We start from the raw sequence: 25004 nt of genomic DNA, 5'->3' as shown, positions 1-25004 counted from the left end.
TACCAGCATTTATATTTTATTCAACTTTATTAGAAATGAAAACTACAGAAACAGAAACAATGCACAAATAAGAGAGTGGGGAAACAGGCACTAACAGCAGCCAATAATTGTGGCAAGTGGATAATCCACACAACTCACATCTGACCCCTGCGACTGAGAAGCCCAGACCGCTTGCTGGCACAGTTGTGCCCTCTTCCACCACAGGGGCACAGAAACCCACAGGAAACTGAAAAAGATTACAAACATCTTCAGCTAGCGCTCTGGCCAAAGGCAGAGGCAGCCTAGATATGAAACTCATACCAAGAGGGCAGCAGTTCTCCTGAAATCCATGTAAGGAGGTTGTCTCCCAAATCACACACAGGCATCCTGAAATCAACAGCTCTGATCCAAGGCACCAAGTGGAGACAAAGCACTCAGAGGTGGCAAGATGTTCTGCAACCTGGTAAGACACACTGGCAAGGCATCCCACCCAGAGGTGAGAAGCAGAAAGGCTTGGAGAAACAGTCGTGCCAGGTGCAGCCAGAGGTCCTGCAACAAGCCCTGGCCCTAGCATCTCGAGTTCACCAGGTGGTCCGGTTTTGTGTCCATAAAGCACAGAGGACACTGACCACGCAGTCTGACTGCCCCAAACCAGAATCCCAGGGAATCACTGGATGGCTTTGGGCCTCAGAACTGCTGCAGAATCATTTTCCTTTTCAGGTCGTGGCTGAACTTATTCATCCTGAAGAGCTCACTGTCATAAAACGCAGAGAGGTTGTGGATGTTGATCTGACGAGCCTGCAAGGAGGAAATGTCCAGTGGGCCATCAGTGGTGTGAGAATACGTGCGTTTCCAGAGCACCCCAGTTCCAGTGCACTGTCAGACACCACCACCTCCATTTATGGGAGGAAAATATCCAGGGGTGGAAAGTCCGATTAAGGGGCTGGCTGACAGGGCTTCAAATCTTCACTCTGCAAGCTGTGCGTGTGAACTGAGATAAGTTATTTGGCTGCCCTGTGACTGTCTTCACCTCTGTATAACAGGAAGGCAGTAACAGGACTCATCTCATTCTCCTGCTGTCAGACCTCAGGCACAAACTGGACTCAACAGACTGTAAGCACTCAATAAACGGCTGTCAACCAATGCCCACCCATTTCATGATCCACTATGACAGAGCCCCATCAAGAGACTGACAGCTCCCAAGTCAGCAAACCTCGACCCTCAACTCCCTTCCGGGCCCATACCTTATCCACCAAGTCCTTCTCAGGGACCTCAATAGTGTCCTGCTGGGCCCCAAAGCGGTTGCGCTGATATGTCACCTGCTCTGCCACTAACTGCTTTAGTATGAAGAGCAACAGCTCATTGTTGTCACGCCGGAATGAAAGGTAGCGGGCAAAAGTCTGCAGGAAAAAAGCCTCAGTCAAACACCCGCTCCACACCTGCCACGCCCCCTTTACTCACTGTGCCAGCAGCCAGGTCCGACAGGCTGCCACTCCCGGAGACACATCCAGGCCAGAGCCTTGGATACCCACATGTGGCCTGCTTCGCTGAGCTTGCCCATCAGGTTCCCGCCTTGGTGCACACCCACCTTGCGCATGCTGCGCATGACGCTGAACTTCTGTGTGTCGATGAAGCTCTCCAGCATCACGCGGATAGCCATGTTGACATCGTCTTCTATCACATAGTCCCGCAGATGGATGCGTGCGTGGGCCTCTGCCATTCGGATCATGGACTCGATGTGCCGCACTGTGATGGGGATGCTGCCTGTTGCCTGGAGAAGAGCACAGTGTCAGGTCTTCCATGAGCAGGAAAGAGACGCAAGGAAGATAAAGCAGCGGCGCTCCTAGGAGCCAAGCCACGAAGACCCATCTGACAGTGTCACAGCAGAAATGCACAATGCTTGACTGCGCTGCCCAGTAAAAGCACACTTCCTATCCCTCCTGGAAAGAGGAGGATGCCAGTGGATGCTGCATGCTTACAGCCTGTCACCATCATACCTGCACAATTCTGCTCCCACCAGCTGACTTCTGAGAATGTTGTATTTGTGGCCAGCTGTATTGGTTACTGTCACACACTAAATATTGAATAATCCAGAGCAAGGTAAGTGCAAAAAAAAAAAAAAAAAGAAAAAAAAAAGTAGTTGTTTCTAGGAAAACTAAATTGAATGCTCTGAAAAAACTTGGTAAAAAGAAATTTTAAAAAAGCTGCTGCGTTGATTAGGTGTAGCTGAGACAGCAATCTACAAGGATTCTTCATTCCAATGGCTTGCAAGCTGCCTTTAAACTTCTGCTCCACTATGAATGAACCAGACCTTGTGTTCATTTGGGCGAAATTTACACAAAGTCAATATGGAATTTAATAAGCAGACCAATAATTAAGGCTCTGGCCCTATACAGAGACAGAAAAATGACTGCACATTTAAATTTCATCTAAAACAAAATGGTTAAGGTATATATTAATACCTATCTTTTTTTGAAACAGGGTCTCACTATTACCCAGGCTGAAGTGCAGTGGTATCCTCAGAGCTTACTGCAGCCTTGAACTCCTGGGCTCAGGTGATCCTCCTTCCTTAGCGTCCTGAGTAGCTGGGACTATAGGCACACACCACCAGGCCCAGTTAAGTTTTAGAACATTTTTTGTGAAGAATGAGCCTCACTATGTTGCCCAGGCTGGTCTTGAGCTCACCTCATGCAATCTTCCTGCCTTGGCCTCCCAAAGTGCTGGGATTACAGGCATGAACCACTGTATCCAACCTTCATTTTTTTTATGCCCGCCCCCACCACCGCCCCGGCACCTTTTGGCCTGACTGACCACTTCCCCTGCTGCATTGGTCAGAGGGCTCAGACTGCACCTCCCAGCTCTGCCTGGGCTCTCACCATAGACTCTTTCCTCAGGTCACTGTACATCTTGGCCACCTTGTCCTGGTCCATCTGGTTGAGCTTTGGATGAACCCTCTCCTTGGCGTAGATGATGTACTTCTTCAGAACCTCCTGGGGCAGGGGCTCCACGCCATACGTATTGGGCATGGTGGGCTCAGAGGTGCTGCCGTTGACCAGCCCTTCCTCCTCCTTGTTGCTCGGGTGGTGTCTGACATGGCTGCCCACCACAAAGCGGGCCAGCATCTCATCCTAAGACAAGACATGAGAGAGTGGGTCTGACTGTGGGTGTGCAGAGCCTTCGGGAGGTCAGCGGTTGGAGAAGAATTGCGTGTGTGCCCTACGAGGGCAATGCTCTTTCAACAAGACTGACTACACTGACCATGTGTCAGGCAGTTCTGGGTGTGGGGGCAAACCAGACAAGTGACAGAGCCCCCACAGGGCTCACCTCCACAAGGGGGCAAGAGACAAATAATCTTAAAAATTAATTATGGAAAGTAATGCTCAGAAGAAAAATAGGGTTATGGGATCAAGGGACCAAGGGGATGCCTCTAGCTAAGGGTGCCTGGCAAAGCCCTTCCCTGAAGGACAGGAAACTGAGATGACGATGACAAAATCCAAGTCACATGACAGTGTGAGAGAGTGCCTGCCAGGAACAAGGTCTCAGCCCTTTTGAGATAGAGAAAGGCAGGTGCAGGTGAGGGAAGGGAGCGAGGAGTTGGTAGCTGCAGAGATGGCAGAGGCGGGCCGGAGGGGAGGACTGTGATTCTATTCTGATGACAGCAGAAAGCCTTGAGCAGCTGTTAAAGATGGGGCTGATCTGATTTATGTCTTCAACTGGAATACAGTCCACATGGGTGCCAGGAGGCCAATTCAGACAATGGCAGTGCCTCAGGTCAGAGGCAGAAGTGAGGGAGGTAGGCAGGCTCAGGAGTTGGGACAAGATTTGGTGGATTGCTGGGTGGGTGGGGGAGTGGGGGTGCTGTGAAGGAAAGAGAAATCAGGGTGGCTTCTGGACATAAGAGACTGAGGGAACAAGCCTAGAAAATAGGCTACGACCCCTGCAGCACCATCCTGTGCTGGGGGCACACCGTAAGACCCCACCTGAGGGGAGCCTCACCCGAGGTCCCCAGATAGGCACATGCAAGCTGTACCTGGACTGGGTCCACAGTGTCCCTCACCACACACAGGATGTCGAAGCGTGAGATGATGGGCTCTGTGAGGTCCACGTTCTCGGAGAAGGTCAGTGAGGGGTCGTAGCGGCCTCCTAAAACACAGGGGAGCCTCTCGGTCAGAGTGCATTGCCCCATCTTCCCATCTCTGCGACCCCAAGTCACTTTGATGGCAGAAGGGGATGAGGGCAGTGGAAGAGGAAGACATGGGTGGGTACTCAGCACTCGCTGTCTGAGACAGCAAAGAGCTTACCCAAGCAATGCCCAAAAATAGCCTAATTTAGACAGAAGGCATCACTGCTTCCCATGGAGAAAAAACCAAGAACATAGCAGGTGACAGAGTCTGGGTTCTCTAAGCATTTGCTGCTAAGACCAACAACCAATTCCATCCCGGCTGGAGGGGCACTGGCCTTCTGAGAACATCCAAGGTGGATCTAGGAACATGGCTGGACAGGAAACTCAGATGTCCCGGGTCCCACTTTCATTGTTCCCCACTCTCACAGCATACGCAGAAGAGGGGAACTTTCTGCTGCTCAATGACTTCCTTAGGTTGGCTCCTGGGGATCCCATGGGCTCCTGATTCAAGCAGGCAGGACCTCCCTGTGCCCCACCCGAGCCCCAGCAGCCAGGGTGCCTGCTGTACCTATGGGGTTGGCGGCAGCAATGACGGTGCAGCGAGCCTGGAGGGAGGTGATGATGCCGGCCTTCGAGATGGAGATGCTCTGTTGCTCCATGGCCTCGTGGATGCTAGTTCTGTCCTGGTCATTCATCTACAAGATTAAAATGCCCGTCCCTTAGCATGGTCTGTGTCCCTACCACTAAGTCTCTGATGAGGTCCCAACGCACCCCATTAACAACATTCCCCTCACTAAGGCCCAAGCCCACACATACCCTGAGTCCCATCAGCCTTCGTCAACTAGGGACCAACCTTGTCAAATTCATCGATGAGACACACTCCTCGGTCAGCCAGAACGAGGGCCCCAGCCTCCAAGGTCCACTCCCTGCTGACAGGGTGCCGCTGGACATAAGCCGTGAGGCCCACAGCCGAAGCCCCCTGGCCAGTGGTGAAGATGGCTCGGCTGGACACTTTCTCGATATACTTGAGAAACTGCGACTTCGCTGTGCCAGGGTCTCCGCACAAAAGCACATTGATATCACCACGTACCTTGTGCTTGCCACCTGGAGGGAACGACGCGAAGCGGGGAGGGGGAGAGTGGGAAGTGAGGGGGAGAAGGGCACAGTTGCAGCCCTCACCAATTCCTCAACCTACTTGTTAGGAATGGTAAGGCACAGTCCCTCTAAAAAGGGATACGGTGCTCTATGCCATGCAGTCCCACTGTGGGCACTCCCAGGAAAAGACGCATGGGTGCAGACGAGGTTCACACGAGACATCCTCTGAGAATGTGAAATACCAGAAACAATCTAAGTGTTTAAACTGCGCTATCCAGTGGCATGATACAGTTATTTAAAAGAATGCACTTGCTCTGTATGCACTAACACAAAAAGATGCCCCAACGTGGCACTGAGTGGGAAAGCTTAGCAGGCTACGCTGGGCATGCAGACGATGCTGTGCTTGTACACCTAAATGTGTGTAGTCACAAAACCCTGTGTTTGCCGTGTAATTGTAAATGGCCACAAAGGGAGGGACCAGGATGAGAAGGGGAGGTCAATGGTGAGATCAGTCTTACCTATGACTTCTAGTGTTTTATAAGTATAATATAAATACATACTCATGTGACAATATCATTTCTGTACTTCAAAGTTTTTTAAGCTGGGTGTGGTGGCTCACACCTGTAATCCCAACACTCTGGGAGGCTGAGGCGGGCAGATCACCTGAGGTCGGGAGTTCGAGACCAGACTGACCAACATGGAGAAACCCCATCTCTACTAAAAACACAAAATTAGCCAGGCATGGTGGTCCATGCCTGTAATCCCAGCTACTCGGGAGGCTGAGGTAGGAGAATCACTTGAACCTGGGAGGCAGCAATTGCGGTGAGCCAATATCATGCCAATGCACTCCAGCCTGGACAAGAGCAAAACTCCATCTCCCAAAAAAAAAACAAAAATAAAAACAAAACAAAAAAAAACACACGAAAACCCAGAACAAGTTTTTTAAAAGACAGAACATTTTTTAAATAGAAGAGAAGCAAAGACACATTTGCTTAAATCACAAAAGCAGACAAACACTGTATCCCCAACAGACTGACACCCAGGATGCCCAACTCAGGGCCACCTTTTCCCTTGAAGAACGAGTCTCGCCCAGCCTGACCATCTTTTAATGCATTCTTTCTCCTTAGCACCCAGGCTTTAAAAACACTGTGTACTTTGAATGTTTGCTCCCTGAAGAGAAAGCTGCTAACATCTCTGAAGAGGAAAGGTGGGTGCTCACCTGGGTTTTTGGGCTCCCCTCCAAACAGGGCCAGAGCCAGGCCTCTCTTGATGTCTTCATGCCCATAGATGGAAGGAGCAATGCTGGCAAAGATCTGAGAAAGGGAGGGAGAGCGATGGGAATGGGAATAGATGCTCAGAATAGGTCACTCACATGCTCTGGCATCAGGGAACTGGGTCATCCCCAGCTCAAAGACACCCACTTCCACAGTTGCTGCAACTGCATTGGGCCCTGGTATCAAGCCCTGCCTGACTCTAAAGCTTTTCATTAGTTGGCTCTTCTCATGAATCACAGAACTTTAGAGCTTAGAACTGACACCTGAACTCCTAATCTTGACATATTTCAGAAAGGCCTTTCCCAAGATCACAGACCAAGAGCAGAAAAGAGACCAGAAGCAGGCCTGTCATGGCACTGGCCTACTCCAAGCCTCGGTTTCCTTATATGGAAAAGAGAGATGGCAACACTCAACTCACAGAAGGGTGAACACAAATTCGACAGTTCATGCCAAGTGCGTGCCTGGTCAATGCAATCAATGTGGCACATCTGGGAGATTCATCCACCAGGAAGTCAAGTAATTCCAACTGGTGAGTCACTGGAACATTTCTATTTCAGTATGTGTGTGAGAGAAAGAGACAGGGAGAGAGCAAAATCTGCATGAATTTTAAAGATAGAATCAGAGACATCAAAGACATTTCTTGCTTGTAGTAGGCTGCTTCCAACTCCACCTGCAGCACAGCTGTGCTTTGATGACTCTCAACCTTCATACCCCCTGCAGTGGGCTCGCCCATATCCTTCCATCATTACAGGACAAAGGAGCTCAAAAAGCACTGGGCCCCCCAGGGAGAGGGCACTAGGACAGGAAAATCAGCCCCGAAGGTTGGGGGGAGACACCCCCCCCCACCAGACTGCATCCTGAGTGTCCTGCCTAAACGATGACCACATTCATGCCGCTTTACAGAGGTCTCTAACTACTATCTCCCTCTGAAAGGAAGTAACGCTTCCCACAGGGCTTCTTGGAGAAATGTCCCACTCCAGGTATGGGGCAGGAAATGTACAAGAGGAGCCTGCAATATCTTCTACCAGAAAGCAAAAAAACCCTCAAAGACAACCAAGGTCATGTCAACAGAACTCAGGAGCCACCATGAATAGGTTTGAGCTGGCAAAAATGGGATACTTGAGCATCATAGGGATGACACCTGAAGCATGGAAACCTCAATGCCACATGGGCCCATTCATCTGTAAAATAACTGGGTCACTTGAGAACCAATTCATTATTTTTAAAACTAGTGAGTCAAAGAAAACAAGCATTTTTTAGGCTAGGCTTCAGTGCCTGACTGCCAAATTACAGAAAACACAGGTGACAGAGGCATGTGTCCAATGAGGACATAATTAGCAACATCTCAACTGCAAGGCTCAACAGGACAAATGACCCAGTTTCTTCCACAAAAAATTACAAGGAAAAAAGAGATGGAGAAAAGACCTAAAGATTAGGAGACTTAAGAGAGATCAACCAATCACAATTTATGGACCTTATTTGGATAATGACTCCAAGAAACTGTAAAAAACAGAGGGAAGGGATAAGATAATCAGGGAAATGTGAACACCAACAGAATATTGAATATTAAGGAGTTGTTAATTATCTCTTAAGGTGAGATAATGGCATTGTGGTTAGGTTTATTCAAAAAGAGCCTTTTATTTTTCATATACATACTGATATAGTTACAGAAAAAAATGGCATGCCTAGAATTTGCCTTGAAATATACTAGGGGTGAATGGGTGGTATATTAAGAAAGCACGATTGGCTGTGACTGTGACAGCTGTGAAGGCTGGGTAGAGTGCTATGGTTTGAATGTATAAAGCATGTGTTGGAATCTTAGTCCGCCATTTAACAGTATTAGAAGTTAGGACCAGGCCATGAGGGTTCTGCTCTCATAAATGGAGGATAAAAGCACTGCTATCCAGGGAGTAGGTACCTTGTAAAAGGATGAGTCTGGTCCCCTCTGGACTCCCACTCTGTCTCTTTAAAATTCTCACCTTTTTGCCATGGGATGACCTAGCAAGGAGGCCCTCAGCAGATGCCAGCCCTCAATTTTGGAGTGCCCAGCCTCCAGAACCATTAGCCCATAAATTTCTGTTCATTATAAGTTACCCAGTCTATGGTATTCCATTGTAGCAGTAGAAAATGGACTAAGACAAAGAGTTCATTACACCATTCCACATACCTGTTTGAAACTTTCTGTAACAATGTTTTAAAATGTGGGCCAGGCTTTATGCTACACAGAGTGCCCATGGAACTCACAATAACCAAATGAACTCACAAACCATTGGCACAATACAGTCACTGCGAGCATGGACTCAAGCCAGACTGCTGACTCTGCCACTTGCTATGTGACTGTGGCCAACTTATCTAACCTCTTGTGCCTCAGTTTATTCATCAGTAAAACGGGCACAGATGAAGCCTACCTCATAGAACTGTTGCTATGCAGAAATCACCCAGACAGTACCAAGCAGATACTAAGTGCTCAGTAAGTATATTGACTCCCTTATGAAACCCTTACTTTGTGCTGGGGATGCTGAGCAGACCCCTCCATGGACTTCTCACGCCCGACACACCTCATGCTGGATGTGCCAAGACTGCCGGTCCTTGACTTCTCTCAACTCAACTCATTCCCCCGGGGTAGTTTTTGTAATGAGCAACCTTGCAGGATGAGGTAACGTCTTCCTCCAGGGTCAAGAGTTTCCTGCTTGCTATGCAGTACAGACTGCCCAACTCAGTCCCCCTCCTGTAAAGCAACACTGCATCCAGGGGACCTCCCCGTGGGACTGGAGGACAAGGAGAGCAAATGTGCGAATGCCTCCACTGCCTGCTGTGCCTTCTGCTGCTAACCCAGTTACTCCAGGAGTAACAGGCTAATTTAATGGCTGGAAAGTGGGGCAGAATAAAATCCCAGACCTGCCAGGGAATAACAGCACTTTCCATGAATTATCTCATGTAATCCTCATAATAACCTTGTTTCTCTCCGTCTTACAGAGGCAGCCAAGGCTTAGGTCAAACCATTTTCTCCTAGAGAGGCAAGACTCAACCTCAGATGCATCTAAATCTGAAGCTCATGTTCCTCATGGTTCTAGGTGCTCTGGCTCCTAGTATGCCTCAGTCCCCACACCCAGCAGAGATATACTGCCCACCTGAGTGGGTACTGTGAGCTCTACCCAGCAAAGGGAGAGAAAGCACCCACCTGCATGGGTACTGTGAGTCTGAGATAATGTATGTAAAATACCTAAAGCACCAGGGTCAAATCTATTTTCATCCTACCTACTGGCTGCTTATGCTTTCTGCAGGCCTGTCACAGGCTCTCCCATCCAGTTTTTGTACAAATAGTTTAACATTTGCAGCCATGTGCAGTAGCTGCTAGATACTGAGCACTCACCAACAGCCAAGTACTTTATATACACTAATTTATTTGATCTTTATAACAACTATGAGTGTTTACTCTCATCCTCTCATTTTTTAAGATAAGGGATTAGGCCAGTGTCCAGGGCCCATGGAAGGCAGGCAGGGCCGTGAAACTTGACAGAGTAGGGGAGGGGGCAAAGCCGGGGCCACAGGTCCCACCTGCAAGGGCAGCTATGCCTCGGCTTCGTCAGTGTTACCAGAGAGGAACAGAGCCAGCACCCACAGATCTTGGATTTTCAAAAACCCAGGCATTGCCAGGCACGGTGGCTGATGCCTGTAATCCCAGCACTTTGGGAGGCTGAGGCAGGCGGATCACCTGAGGTCAGGAGTTTGAGACCAGCCTGACCAACATGGAGAAACCCCATCTCTATTAAAAATACAAAATTAAAGCCGGACGCGGTGGCTCAAGCCTGTAATCCCAGCACTTTGGGAGGCCGAGGCGGGTGGATCACGAGGTCAAGAGATTGAGGCCATCCTGGTCAACATGGTGAAACCCCGTCTCTACTAAAAATACAAAACATTAGCTGGGCATGGTGGCGTGTGCCTGTAATCCCAGCTACTCAGGAGGTAGGGGCAGGAGAATTGCCTGAACCCAGGAGGCGGAGGTTGCGGTGAGCCAAAATCGCGCCACTGCACTTCAGCCCGGGTAACAAGAGCGAAACTCCGTCTCAAAAAAAAAAAAACAAAAAAAACAAACAAACAAAAAAAAAAAATTAGATGGGCTTGGTTGGTATACACCTGTAATGCCAGCTACTTGGGAGGCCAAGGCAGGAGAATCACTTGAACCCAGGAGGCAGAGGTTGCAGTGAGCCGAGATCACGCCATTGCACGCCAGGCTGGGCAACAAGAACGAAACTCTGTCTCAAAAAAAAAAAAAAACCCCAGGCACTTGGATTTCTATATGAAGTCTCCTGATTCCTCAAAGATGATAACTAACTAAAAATAAAAACCAATACGAAAGTCAGCTGCAGAAGCCTGCAGGAATTCCTGCTGGAGGTGGAATCTGCAGAAGCCAGAAGTCATCTGGGGACAAGTGAGGGAGGAAGGTGCTTAAGGCAGACACAAATAGTAGGCATCAAGGCAAGAGAATGGGGCAGGGATGCCTCCGTTTGGGGAACAAGTCATTCTGGAAGCTGGGGCTCCAGAGGCACATGTGGATGGCCTGGGCAGATGCTGTATTAGTGCCCAGGCATGCCATGCCCACCACACACTCACCTACGGGTCTCTCACCTCTTCAATCAACAGAGCGGGAGATCAGTGGCTGAACCTCACAGCAAAGGGGGAGAAGGTACCAGAAGAGTGTTCCTGAAGCACACAGTTCGTTCAGCATGGTGGGCACAGACACACATAAGCATGTAGGACACAGGTGGCCTGACTGCTTAGGGACTGCAAGACCCCAGCAGGACTAAGTCCACCCAGGCCTACAGAAATCGCCTCAAACACTTGGATGAGATTCTGCAAAGGTGTCCACTATGGTAGCACTCATAAGCCTCTGCAGTAAGGGTAGAAGGCTGGGAGGTCCTGGCTTTCTTTGTCTGTGTGACTGTCTTCCTCGCGTGTAAAACTACATGAAAAGATCTTGTCTCTTTCCTATTATTGGGAACCCTAGTAAAATATGAGCTCTGAGGGCAAGGGTCATGTCTGACTTACCCACCACTGTATCCCCAGAACTTGGCCCTAGGAGGTCTTCCAGGAATGAATGTGTGTTGGCTGAACTAAAGCTCCTGTCCTCCTGAGGCTGAGAAACACCCACCTCTGCTATGGGAATCCCTAGGTTAGATGGCCAAGAACTGAGGAGGAACTGGAACCAATACCAACCTCAGATGGTCAAGAACTGAGGAGGAACTGGAATCAATACCAACCTCTGCCCGGATGCATTTCTGGAGCTTTCCTGAGCAATTACAGTAACGTATAAGCCCACAAACGCTGGATGCTTCACTCCTACTGGATTCACTGTCTAGCCTGCAGCAGTTTCTCACGGTAGATGCAAAGCCACATAATAATACACTTGTGAAAACGAACCGAGACACAAAAGTACCCTGCCTACTTGGAGAACACACCTCAGGGAGTAAAGAAAGGAAACAAACCATGCATGTGTAGGAATATTAAGTGGCAGGCAGACAAGGGTAAATGTGACAGGTAAGGAGGACAAGGAAGGGGCAACTATGGCCATGCCACAGAGGAACCCAGAAGGAGGCTCCACAGGCTTCAGAAGGTGGATGGAGAGAAACAACCCAAACAACCAGTCAGCTTGCCTGCAGCCTGGACGCAGCTCTCCTCACCCCAGCATCCATTCCTCTTGCAGCCAGGCTCTGGGGACAGAGGTGATTAAGCCAGTGATGGCTCCTGTCCATGGTGGGGTTTACATATCAGAAGGAAATTACCCAGTTTGTTGAATAAGCCAAATGGGATCTGAATTTTATGTTGCCAGAGGGCAGCAGAAGAGGGGAGGCTAAAGGGTGAGCTAAACTGCTCTGCATTAAAAACCAAACTTCAAGTTGATCTGAAGGCCAAGTGCAGTGGCTCATGCCTGTAATCCCAACACTTTGGGAGTCCAAGGCAAGCGTGGTCAGAGGTTCAACACCAGCCTAGCCAACATGGTGAAACCCCGTCTCTACTAAAAATGCAAAAACTGGCCAGTTGTGATGGTGCGTGCCTGTAATCCCAGCTACTCGAGAGGCTGAGGCACAAGAATTGCTTGAACCCAGGAGGCAGAGGTTGCAGTGAGCCAAGATCACACCACTGTACTCCAGCCTGGGTGACAGAGCAAGACTCCATCTAAAAAAAAAAAAAAGGAAAATTGACTTGAGAAAGAGAGGAAAGAAGAGAGAAAAAGGGGAGAGCAGTGAGCTTGAGAATACGTGGCACTCTGGGGGCAGGATGGGAGAAATAGCAAAGGATTTTTATCAACAGAAATTTAACGTTCTGTTTAAGTAATCTGTATTTCTGCAACATAAATCCCTATCTCCTCATCCTTCAGTAATAATGTCTGCATTAAAAACCAACTGTCCAACCGCCTGGGCACAAGGGCTCACACTTATAAGCCCAGCACTCTGAGAGGCCAAGGCGGGAAGATTTTGAGCCAGGAGTTTGAGACCAGCCTGGCCAACATAGTAAGACTCCATCTCTATTTAAAAACAAAAAAGCAAACAAAAACTACCATACTGGATTGTTTTCCTGAAGAAATTCCCATTGGCCACAGCTGGATCCCTAGGAACGCCTCATGACATAAGGTATCCCACTGCCCTGCCTCTGTTCCAATTTCAAACCAGAGCTCAAAATGGTCTGCTGAAGGAAGAGCTCTTTTCTAACCTTCACCACAATCCTCAGCAGGGGACTCCTCCCCACCACACAGGCTCAGAGAGGTCATCCAAGTTAGCTCACTACCTTGCTGGCCCATGGTGGAAGCAGAGCCAGGTTCACCCATCCCCAATGCCAGAGTCTACCTCTTCCCCTGGAGCATGGGGCCTCCTTTTCAGACAAGCTTACTGAGCTCCAGGCTGGGAATTAAAAGGATAGGAAGGACTCGTGGTTTCCAGGACCAAGGAATCCCAGCTGAGGCTCCAGGAGAATAAGGCAAGGTTTGAGCAGTGAGCCCTAGTTGCCCACCACACCCCTAGCCACCCCTCATGTCCCCTCATAGCATCCTGGCAGCCCCCAGCCCTGCCTTCCACCTGCCTTCTCCCCGATCTGCTGATCCTTGGAGAGGCTAGTGATGATCTTCACATCTTCATCAGTCAGTTCCCCTACAGCGACCTTGTTGTCCTTCTTGGCCACATGGTTGGCCAAGATGACAGTAGCAAAGATGGGGAAGCCATTGGCAGTGTTAAGGGAGCCATCATAGTTGTTGTGATAGATGCCAGTCAGCTCCTGGGGAAAGGAAGGGGCCGATAAGTCAGAGGCTAACCAAGGGGCTACAGGCGGGGTGGGGGCCCATCTCTATGCTGCCTTCCTCCAATTTCTCCTATTCTTGTGTTCCATACTACAGACACCAAGATAAGTAACTCAGTAAATCCCCCCCTAAAACCACCATTCCAACAACCCATTCACCAGAGGAGACAAAGCTGTTTGCCCCAGCCATGTAAATCCTAGCCTGAGTGTCCCTGCGACCAGACACCCCCACCAGCCCAGCCACAACTGCTTCTGCCAACTCCCTCTGCAACTTAAGCTTCCTTTGCAGCCTGCCCTGGCCACTTACTATTTCGTCTCCTGGCTTGCAGCTGTCCACCAGATCTGCGAGGAGAATGGCATCCTTGGAGCGGGGCAGCCGGCCAGCCGCCACTTTGCCTGGACTCTCCTGGATTCGGATACGCTGGTAGTTCTGATAGATGGTCTGCAAGGGACACATAGAAGGCCTCAAAGCACTGACTATGTCACCCAACCTTGACCCCCACCAGGGGAGAACAGGCAGGTTTCCAACTCCTGAGTAGCAAATGAAGAGCCAAAGACAGTAGGGAATGAGTGAATGGAGACCCAGCACATCAGTGGAGAGTCCCCACTCCTGCCACCATCCCTCTGGGATGCCCTGCCAGACTCAGCACCTGCTCTATGCTGTACAGCTGAGCTGTCTTGAGTACAGATGCTAGAATTGGGCTGCCTGGGTTCTGTGTCTAAGCTGTGTAATCCTGGGTAAATGACTTCCTTTCTGTGCCTTCTCTGCAACCTCACAGTGAGAATTAAAGCAAGTCATACAAACATCAACCTAGTATCTGACAAATAGTACGTTAGAGGAAGTTTCACCTACCACTTTCAAGCATCAAAGGCCAGCACTGTGCCATATCATTTAATGTCCATTATCTCACCATACGGCACTGCAGTTAAAAGCACATGCTCTGGACCAAGATGACTGAGCTGTGGTCCTGAGCCACATTCTGGCTGGGTGACCTCAGCCAGTTCTCTAAACACTCTGCAAGTAGGGCCAGTAACAATTCCTGCCTTACAAGCTGTGAAAAAGGACCAGGTAATATGCCACCCACCATCTGGCACTGATCAGTAGTCCATGAATGATGGCTCTAACTGTTAATCCTCTATCAGGTACTATCTCAGGTCCCTAGAAGCAGGGCCTGAGGGGAACAGAAAGGGCATGGTAAGAGTGAGCAAAGATGCGGCTCAGCCAGCATCCAGCCTGCAGCTTCTCAGAACTGCAGAGTGGTAAGAAGAGGACAGTCAACAGCTACACTAGCAAGGCAGTAAAGGGGCGTGGGCACCACCACTAGGACTAAGAGCCCATTTATAGACAGCGATGCTCAAATACAAAGGCACATGTAATGTGCCTAAGACCTTAAGGCCAGAGGCTTTAGAAGGGTCTCCTGAATATGGTACGGGAGGTTAGTACGGTCCAGGGACCCCACACAAGCCAGCCAAGTCCCAAGAACAAGCCGAGGGGAAGGCCCAATGGGACTGCAGCCACCCCACGCGAGTGATGATGCCATGGAGACTGGTGAACACACATCCTGAAGGACTGACCTGGCAAGAAGCAGGTGCTATTTGCCAGATCTTCCCTTGTTTCAAGAGGGGCCATAAACTTGTATGGTTTAAACAAAATTGCCTTACTTAAATATCGGCTTAAATTCCTAAAAACACCATGTAGGCCAAACTAAACCCACTGGCTAGACAGACTGGGTCCATCCCAGGGTGTGGCCAACACACAATCCTATCTTGCTCCTTGCGGCTGCCCCACTTGTCTTCCATAGCCTGAGAGGCCAGTCAGGCCCTGCATATTGGGCACCCCTAAGGACAGCTAGCAGCAGGCCCTGTGTCCCCTCTCACCTCTTCCATGTTAACCTCAAAGGGGCCAGCCGACTGGCACTCAGGACAGGAGCCTGGTTTCACCTCCTGGTTCTGGGACTGGCAGAAAGGCCCCAGGACGAAACTGCACTTGTTGCAGTTGTACTTGACCATGCTGAGCTGGGGCAGGACACCAGTGCAGCTGGTCACCACCCCACTGGTGCGAATCAGCTGGTTCAGGTGCAGCTGTCTGCAGAGGCAGAGGGCACATCAAATGTTGTGAGCCAGGGAAAGGCCAGGCTGCAGGCGAAAGCATCCCAATACACCGTCCTGGAAACTAGGCCCAGCCCCCACTCTGGCAAGATCCCTCCCATCACACTCCTGTGCAACCACAACTCACCAGTGAAGAGGGTGCTACTGGCTGCACCCCCCCCCCACCCACACTGCCACCACTCTCCAGATTCACAACCGAGTCACCCAGCACTGAGCTCAGACCTGCCGTCCTCACCTGCCCTTAGCTCACCTCAGCGAGCGCAGCTCCTCCACCAGAGGCAGGTGAGAGATGCGGACGTGGATGTGGCTGGTGATACGGTCATACTTGGGGTACATGGCCAATACCACCTCCAGGGCAGCCTCGTCAAAGATCTGCAGCAGCTCTGCTGGCGCCTCAGGCAGGAAGTAGGCCAACACATGCTCCCTGGCCGCCAGGTCCTCATAGTTCACCACCAGGCTCTCACGGTTCTCTAGAGGAGGGCATGTTGGAAAGAGAGATAACTAAGCATGGGGACTGGGCTGGGCTGCAACAACGCCTGTGTGAGAAGCGGGGCCTACCCACCCTAACTCTTGACTTTGACTCAGAAAGCCCAGCTTTCACTTCTAGTTCTACCATGCTTCAGCTGTGACTTAGCTAAGTGACACAGCCTGAGCCTCAACTCCCCACTCCATGAAATCGGCCTGTCGCGCAGTGTTCAAAGTTGCTGGGGGGTTAAATGAAATCTGAGCAGAGTGCCTACCGGACTACAAACATGAAATGCCTTACAAGAGCCTGAAAGAAAACTTATGAATAAACTGTCAGTTCCTGTTCAGGTGTGGTGATTCATGCCTGTAATCCTAGCACTTTGGGAGGCCAAGGTGGGCAGATCACCTGAGGTTGAAAGTTCAAGACCAGCTTGACCAACATGGAGAAATTCCATCTCTACTAAAAATACAAAATTAGCCAGGCATCGTGGTGCATGCCTGTAATCCCAGCTACTCGGGAAACTGGGGCAGGAGAATCACTTGAACCTGGGAGGCGGACATTGCAGTGAGCTGAGATTATGCCATTGCACTCCAGCCTGGGCAATAAGAGCGAAACTCCATCTCAAAAAAAAAAAAAAAAAAAAAAAAAAAAGTCAATTCCTATTACAAAGATCAAGGTAACAATCCAGATTTTTATATAAAATCTGTCCATTTTCAATCTTGTCAAAAAACGCTTTGGTGGCCCAGATGTGATCACTGCACAGCCGCAGGAGAGCCCTGGTGCAAAACTCAATGCTTTTGGTTTCTCTGTCAGACATCTCGCCCACATGCCCTGTGCTTCACGTGTTCACTCTGCTGGGACAATGTTTTGCGGCGGGATTTATGGAGGCGCCATAGGGAAGCCACACCTTTGCACATGTCGCTGATGCGCTCCTTGAAGACATTGTGGCCATGGCTGTCCACATGAGTACGTAGGAAGTTCTTGAAGCGGTGGTGGATCTCCAGCCGGGGGCCCGCCATGCTCACCCACTCGCGCACAGAGTGGCCCTTGAGGTCCTCCAGGTTCTCAATGCTCTCGATCATCTCCTCGTCCTCCTCGCCGTCCTCCGTGGCCCGCTCAACCTGGCGGCGCTTGCGGGCAGGGCGCTCCTCGTCCTCCTCATCGCTGTCTGGGGAGGCAAGAGACACCTGCTACTGCAGTCATCCCCAGCACCTTCTACTCGCCTCCGGGACTCCCTCCCAGCACCTTGAGCAGGCAGAAACCTGGACCTACCGTATAGAAGCCCACGGCGCATGCGGCCCAAGCCCCGGCCGGCCTCTCGGTCACGCTGTCGCATGGCCCGCTCTGCTGCCTCCCTCTGACTGGCCGTCAGCTCCTCTACATCCTCATCGTCCAGAGCCAGTCCCTCAGCCTCATAAGTATCCAGCTCTGGGATGGCACGGTAATCCCTGAGAGAGCCCCACATAAAACAGATGTGGTTACTGCTGAAAACAAACACCTGAAACATCAAACCCCATCCAGGAACTGGGCCTGTCCTGTAAGGTTCAGAAGCCCCAGTGTGGGTAGGCTTGGCGCCTCCAGGTCAGAAACACAGAAGGCTCCGATAAGGTCTCCAATAGATGAACAAAATATGATCTGTCCATATGATGGATGATGTACCAGCCTTAAAATAGAAGGAAACTCTGTCATGTGCTGCCACATGGATGAACCTTGAGGACATTATTCTGAGTGAAAGAAGCCACGCACAGAAGGACAAATCCTGTCTAGTTCCACTCATCGAGCAGTCAAATTCAAAGGAACAGAAAGTAGAATGATGGTTGCTAGGGGCTGGGAAGAATAGGAAGTTAGTGTTTAACTGAGACAGAGTTTCAGTTTTCAAACTGAAAAAAAAAAAAAAAAAAAAAAAAAAGACTTGTGGGTGGATGGCAGTGATGGCTGCACAACAACGTGAATGTATGTAACGCTGCTGAACCACAGACATAAAAGCGTTTAAGCTGGCTGAGCACAATGGCTCATGCCTATAATATCTCAGCACTTTGGGAGGCTAAGGTAGGAGGATCGCTTAAGCTCAGGTGTTCAAGAGCAGACTTAATATGGTGAGAACCCATCTCTATAAAAACAGAAAATGGCCAGGCGCAGTGGCTCACATCTGTAATCCCAGCACTTTGGGAGACCAAGGTGGGTGGATTACAAGGTCAAGAGATTGAGACCATCCTGGCCAACATGGTAAAATTTCATCTCTACTAAAAATACAAAAATTAGCTGGGTGTGGTGGTGTGTGCCTGTAATCCCAGCTACTTGGGAGGCTGAGACAGGAGAATCACTTGAACCTGGGAGGTGGAGGTTGCAGTGAGCTGAGATCACACCACTGCACTACAGCCTGGTGACAGAGCAAGACTCCATCTCAAAAAAAAAAAAAAAGGAAAAAAGAAAATAACCCAGGCATGGTGGCACATGCCTATAGACCTAGCTACTTAGAAGGCTAAGGTGGGATGATTGCTTGAGTGCAGTAGTTTGAGGTTACAGTGAGCCATGTTCGTGCCACTGCATTCCAGCTTGGGTGACAGACTAAGACCCTGTCTCAAAAAAATAAATAAATAAACAGCCAGGCATGGTGGCTCATGTCTGTAATCCTAGCACTTTAACCCGGGAGGTAGAGGTTGCCGTGAGCCAAGACTGTGCCACTGCACTCCAGCCTGGACAGCAAGAACAAAACTCCATCTCAAAACAAAAACAAACAAACATAAAAAGTCAAGATGGTAAATTTTGTTGTATATTTTACCACAATTTCAAAACGGGAGGTAGATCTCCAGAGACCTTCTATGCACCCAGTGAGAAAAAAAGAATTCAAGGAACCATAAAACATTCTAACAAAAGGCTTCAGAGAGCTGACCCAACTCTCTGTGAGGGCTGGAATTCTCCCTGTACTTTCCCCATCTCTGACTATGCCGCCGTTGACACCCTGATGTCCTGGCTTCTATGCAGTCAGCCAAACCAGCCTCTCTGAAATGGCCACCCACTGTCAACCCTTTGAGTTACTCCAAGACCATCAGACACCTATTTTCCACATTATCTTCCTTCAGATATGGAAGAGAAATAATGCCTTAATAAGGCACCCAATGAGTGCAAAGCACTGTGCTCTCTTCCCTGCAGTACTAAGAGGGAGACAGTGTCATTCCATCTGAAAGAAGAGGAAATGGGTATTTGAGGGGAAGATGTGATTTTTGCCTCTGCAGAGCTGGGTGTCAAAATACAGTCCAAGCCCAGAACTCCTTTTCCCATGCCATACCGCCTCCCTAAGAAAATCCCCTCAAATGCTTTTTTCAGGTTAAGTGGTGATGAGAGAGACTGTTACTATTTTTCTGCAATAAATGCTGTCAAATGCTTTTTATGCTGTTGATGTCACAAGCAGAACCCAGCCAGGCAGACATCTGAGCTGACTGGGCTCTGATTTTTTCCATGTTCTTGGGGAAAAGGTATCGGTCTGATTCTCCCTGGATCTCAAGTCACACAAAATGCCCTCAGCAAACTTCTAATTGGTTAATACAAAAAAAAAAAAAAAAGTAAATTAGACTCCATCAAATTTCAAAACTTTTGCACCTCAAAACATTAAAAACATGAAAAAGATACGCCAGATTGAGTAAATAGCTGCAAATTACACATCTGACAGACGACTTATATTCAGAATAAGTAAAAAACCTCATACAACTCAATAATAAAAAGTCAAGCAACCCAATTAAAAAGTGAGTCAAGGATTTCTCCAAAGAAGATACACAGATGGCCAATCAAGCGTATGAAAAGATGTTCAACATCATTAGCCATCAGGAATGAGATGCTACTTCATACCTGTGGGGATGGTCAGAATCAAAATGACCAGTGTTGGCAAGAATGTGGAGAGGAATGCAAAATGGTGCAGCTGCTTTTGAAAACAGTCTGGCAGTTCCTCAAAAGATTATAAACATAGGACCAACAATCTCACTTCTACATTGCCAACAGAATTAAAGGCCTGTTCACACAAAAACCTGTAGCAGGCCAGGGGTGGTGGCTTACACCTATAATTGCAGCACTTTGGGAGGCTGAAGCAGGTGGATCACCTGAGGTCTGGAGTTCGAGACCAGCCTGGCCAACATGGTGAAACTGAAACCACGTCTCTACTGAAAATACAAAAATTGGTGTTGGCCGGGTGTGGTGGTGATGCCTGTAATCCCAGCTACTTGAGAGGCTGAGGCAGGAGAATTGCTTGTATCTGGGAGGCAGAGGTTGCAGTGAGCTGAGATTACACCATTGCACCAGCCTGGGCAGCAGATCAAAGCTCACAACTCCAAAAAAAAAAACCAAAAGCAAAACCACCTGTAATGAATGCGCATAGCAGCGTTATTCATAATCACCAAAAGACTTAAGAAACCCAATGTCCATCAACTGATGAATGGATGTTGTATCTCCATACGAAGAAACATGATTCAGCCATAAAAAGGAACGAAGTGCCCCTACACATGCAACATGGAAAGACCTTAAAACTATACCAAGTGAAAAAAGCCCATCTCAAAAGGGCATATATATGATTCAATTTATATGAAATGGCCAGAATTGGAAAACCTAGAGATACAAAGTGGATTCTTGGTTGCCTGTGGATCGGGTGAGAACTGAGATGAACTATACGCAGGCAGGAGGATCTCAACAGGACAATGGCCCTGTCCTCACACTGGATTGTGGTGAAGGCTGCATAACTCAGGAAATTTACACTGAATTTGCACTGAATTGTATTTTCACAAGGGGTAAACTCTAATATATAAACTATAGCCAATAAAGATTTTTTTTTTTTTTGTAAAAACCGCAAAAACAAATGTCATTGGGCTCAGCTATCTATCAGATACCTCTGTACCCAGAAGTCCCCTGCCAAGGGCCTCTCACTCTCTGAAGGAAAAGAGAAGCAAAGAGAAAGGCTCAAGACAGGGAAGGGGACACGGCGGAGGGGCATCTGGCCTGAACAACTCTACTAGGCAGAACTGGGAAGCCATCCAGGTCCCATGCCCTGACCCCAACTCCAGGGTGGATTTATCCAAAGACTCCTCATTCCTTCTAGAGTCTATAGCACATGCAGTCTCATCCTTGGGGGTGGTAAGCAAAGATCTAACTGGTCTGAAGTGACCGTGAAAGCCCCTCGCCTGCCTGACATTCTCAGGACAGCAGGACAACCTGCACAGTACTCTCACATGAGCTAAGGCTGGAAATGCATGAAAGGAGCATCTCCACGAGGCTCCTGGGCATTCACACAATTCTGCTACTATAGTAGCTACCCGATCCCAGCTGGAAACGCAGAGTAAGGTAGGAGTAGAAATCTAACCTTGCTCATTCGCAGAGCTTACTCCACTCTCCTAGCATTAAGTCTTAATAACCCGTTTATTTATTTTTGAGATGGAGTTTTGATTTTGCCACCCAGGCTGGAGTGCTGTGGCATGATCTCCACTCACTGCAACCTTCACCTCCTGGGTTCAGGCAATTCTCCTGCCTCAGCATCTCGAGTAGCTGGGACTACAGGCGCCCACCACCATGTCTGGCTAGGCGGTGTCAAACTCCTGACCTCAGGTGATCCACCCACCTTGGTCTCCCAAAGTGCTGGGATTACAGGCATGAACCATCGTGCCTGGAGAACGCTCCTAACAAAGGGCCTGGTGCACATTAGGTATAATAAATGTTTGCTGATTGACTCTAAAACTTGATTTATCAGATCCCTCCTCCCCCATACACCTTTCCTTTGAAAAGCTGTGGAGAAACAATGGGCTTCCTGCTTGTGGGTAAACCCCCACATATAGGCATAGAGAAAGGAGAGCTAAGCAGAACCCTGGCACAATTAAGGCCTGAAGAATATCTCAGTTTATAATGTTACTACTCAGTTATTTCCTTTTATATAATCCTTTATATTAGTTTATAGAATTAGAACTTGAAGATTATCTCAGTGTAGTGTTACTACTCAGTTATTTCCCTTTATATTATCTTCTAAATATAATCATATAATAGCTCATACTATGAGTGCCTAAAGAGTATTTCCCTACATATATATATCTTAGTATATATCTTAGCTCATATCGGAGGAATGTCTAGAGTAGACACAATAAAAAGCATGAATTAAGAAATAAGCAGCTTATAACTGGAGGACTGCCTAGAGCAGACACAGTGCAGAACATGATTTAAGGGAAACACAGTTATACCAGGACAAGAATCCATGGCCCAGGCAGCAGCATTCAGTATCATAAAGATACCCGCTGTATGGCAGGCTTAGGGCAAGAGCCACTGCTCCTGATAAAGGAGTTGTAGGACCTTGCTCCAGTTCTTGCGGAAGGCTGCCCTCATAACGGCAATCACACTTTGGTGACTGTGAACTTTATCAGCTCTTGTTACTGTGCTGCTCGAAAAGCATCTTCCTATAGAACTCACTGGAAGCTGCCAGCAGGTGGCAGTAACCCTGACAGCTCTGTCACTATTGTCTGACTTAAAGCATCCCCCCATAAATCTTCTTAGAAGTAGTTTGCCCATAGAGGTATTACACACTGCACCCTCTTCACTGCACATGGCCCACCTCCATGCCTTGGTGGCCTAATGGGAATGGGACCCTTGCTGCGCACTGTCCACCTCCTAGCCTAGGTGACCTAATGGGGGTAGGCCCTTTGTTTTATTGCTCACAACCCTATCACTATCCTTAAAGATGATTTCACTCGCTGCCCTGCCCCCTTAACCTATACGCAATAAATACTCACGCTTCTGGACATTCGGGGCCTCACCTGACTCCGCTCATAGGTGGCGTGGCCCCTCAAGCCCAGCTGTGTTTTCCTTTTACTTCTTTGTCCTGTCTCTTTATTTCTCAGATCCTGAGCCTCAGCACAGCATAAGGGACACCCCACAACCCTGTGGGGGCCCTCAGCCCTATACTGCTTCCTGTCTTTTTGATTTGGTGTGTCCTATTGGAGTCCTCCAGATTAGAGGCCCTTGCATTTTCTGGGGTGCTTATGGAGTTGGGGATTACCCAGACCTTAGGGTCTAGTCTCTCCAAGTTACATACAGTAAGTTAAAGAGACCTGTGTAATTGCTCTCGAAACCTGTCTCCCCAGAACACTGGACCAAGCTAAAGAGACCTATGTCATGGCTCTGTAAACCTGTCTTCCCAGAACCCTGGACCAAGCTGTGCTCAAAGGCAAGAATGCCATCAGATTCATCTCCCCCCAGCTCCCATAACGAGGCCACCAAACGCACAATGGGATCTCTGCAAAACTATCTGCTGAGTCCAGGGCTTTGAAGGAAATTACCTCTCCATGCCATCTCCAATGAGCTCCTCTCCATCCTCTTCTTCCTCCAGGGGCCCCTCTGTGCCTAGGAGCCCCTCAGACTCATCCTCAAAGGGTGGAAGGTCACGGCCAGGGCTGGAAGTCAGGGCATCAGTGCGCCGGGAGCTCCGGCCAGGGCTGGAGGTGAGAGGATCATTGCCTCGCCGACGCCTGGCTGGGCTGGATGCCATGATGAAGGACTCCGATGATTCCTGCAAAAGAAGGTGTCACTATCAGAAACCTAGGAGGCCAGTGAGGCATGATACAGCTTCCTTTTCATCATCAGGGGGACTTCCCTCCTATCTCTCCACCTGTGAGTCGTGTTCTCCAACACACCAAACCCCTTCCAGCCTCCAGATCTTTGCACTTCCTGGTCTCTCACCTGGAATGCTCTCTGCTGAGCAGTCTGAGCCAGTGGCTTCCAAACAGGAGCCAGCTCAAATATCGGGTCACTCACATCACCATGCTTTCTCCATGAAAAACCAGAGGTTTTGTCATTTGCTTATTTAGCTGTTTACAATCTATTGTCTCCCCCTTAAGCACTCGACCTGTTTCAGCACACACAGTGCGCGAGGTATTGTGACAGAGATAGACGGCATACAAGAGCCACCAAAACAAGGGGTCTGGAACTCCGACGTGGAAGAGACAGTACACAAGACAAAGGAGCAAGAAAATACTACGACCGTAAGTGTAGTGTTCAGAGCACAGATTACTGGGAATATTTTTTTTTTTTTTAATTTAAAGAAGTGTAGTGAAATGGGGGCCTGCCTTTCGTGCGCTCAGCGCCGGGCATACAGATGGCGCCCAATAAGCATGTGTGGGGTGAGTAAAGGACAGGGGCTGAGCGGACCAGGCTCGGCTTAGGAAGCCCAAGGGCCCAGATCAGCGCGAGGAAGGCGAGTCGCCAGGCGGCCTGGCGTCACGCGAGGTGCAGGCGAAAAAGCAGCCGCGCCCCGGAGCCTGGGGCTCACCTCACCTAGAGCGCCGACCCGGACCAGAGTCAGAGTACGAGCACCGTGCAGCCTCCACACCCCTGTCTCCCGCGTCCGCACCACCCCTCCTGCCCGCCCCGCGCCCGCGCGCTCACCGCCATCGCAGTACCACTCTCCTCTCCGCCACTCCAACAACAACCCGGTTTCGCGCGAAAAGTGGCTCACGTGACCCACCAAAGCCCGCGAAGCGCCCGACGGAACGCGACGTCATGACGTCGGCGTTCACTGGCAACCAGCAGGGTCACGAAGGGGCAGGTTAGAGGGTCTGGCCCCGCCCACGCTGTCTGGAGATCCCGCCCACAACGCTCGAGCTGTCAGGGCCGGAGCTGGGAGTGTGAGGCTGGGCGCTGCACGCGT

General features: G+C 49.4%; 1 protein-coding gene across 1 annotated transcript; it reads right to left on the bottom strand.

Annotated features, from left to right (window-relative positions):
- On the bottom strand, positions 1–25004 carry MCM2 (minichromosome maintenance complex component 2). The gene is made up of 16 exons (XM_032271895.1): positions 24743–25004; positions 23638–23867; positions 17609–17784; positions 17244–17504; positions 16121–16340; positions 15640–15847; positions 14069–14203; positions 13549–13740; positions 6417–6510; positions 4956–5206; positions 4671–4797; positions 4010–4122; positions 2856–3107; positions 1568–1750; positions 1224–1379; positions 1–777 (listed from the first exon to the last, which is right to left on the bottom strand). The coding sequence occupies exons 1-16, from the start codon at positions 24746–24748 to the stop codon at positions 667–669; spliced, it is 2715 nt and encodes a 904-aa protein (XP_032127786.1). The 5' UTR covers positions 24749–25004; the 3' UTR covers positions 1–666.

The sequence above is a fragment of the Sapajus apella genome, unplaced genomic scaffold, assembly GCF_009761245.1.
Source record: "Sapajus apella isolate SASKATOON/1434 unplaced genomic scaffold, GSC_monkey_1.0 scaffold260, whole genome shotgun sequence".
Taxonomy (NCBI): Eukaryota; Metazoa; Chordata; class Mammalia; order Primates; family Cebidae; genus Sapajus; species Sapajus apella.
The sequence above is the reverse complement of the archived record's forward strand: the minus strand, read 5'-3'. Positions and strand labels throughout refer to the sequence as shown.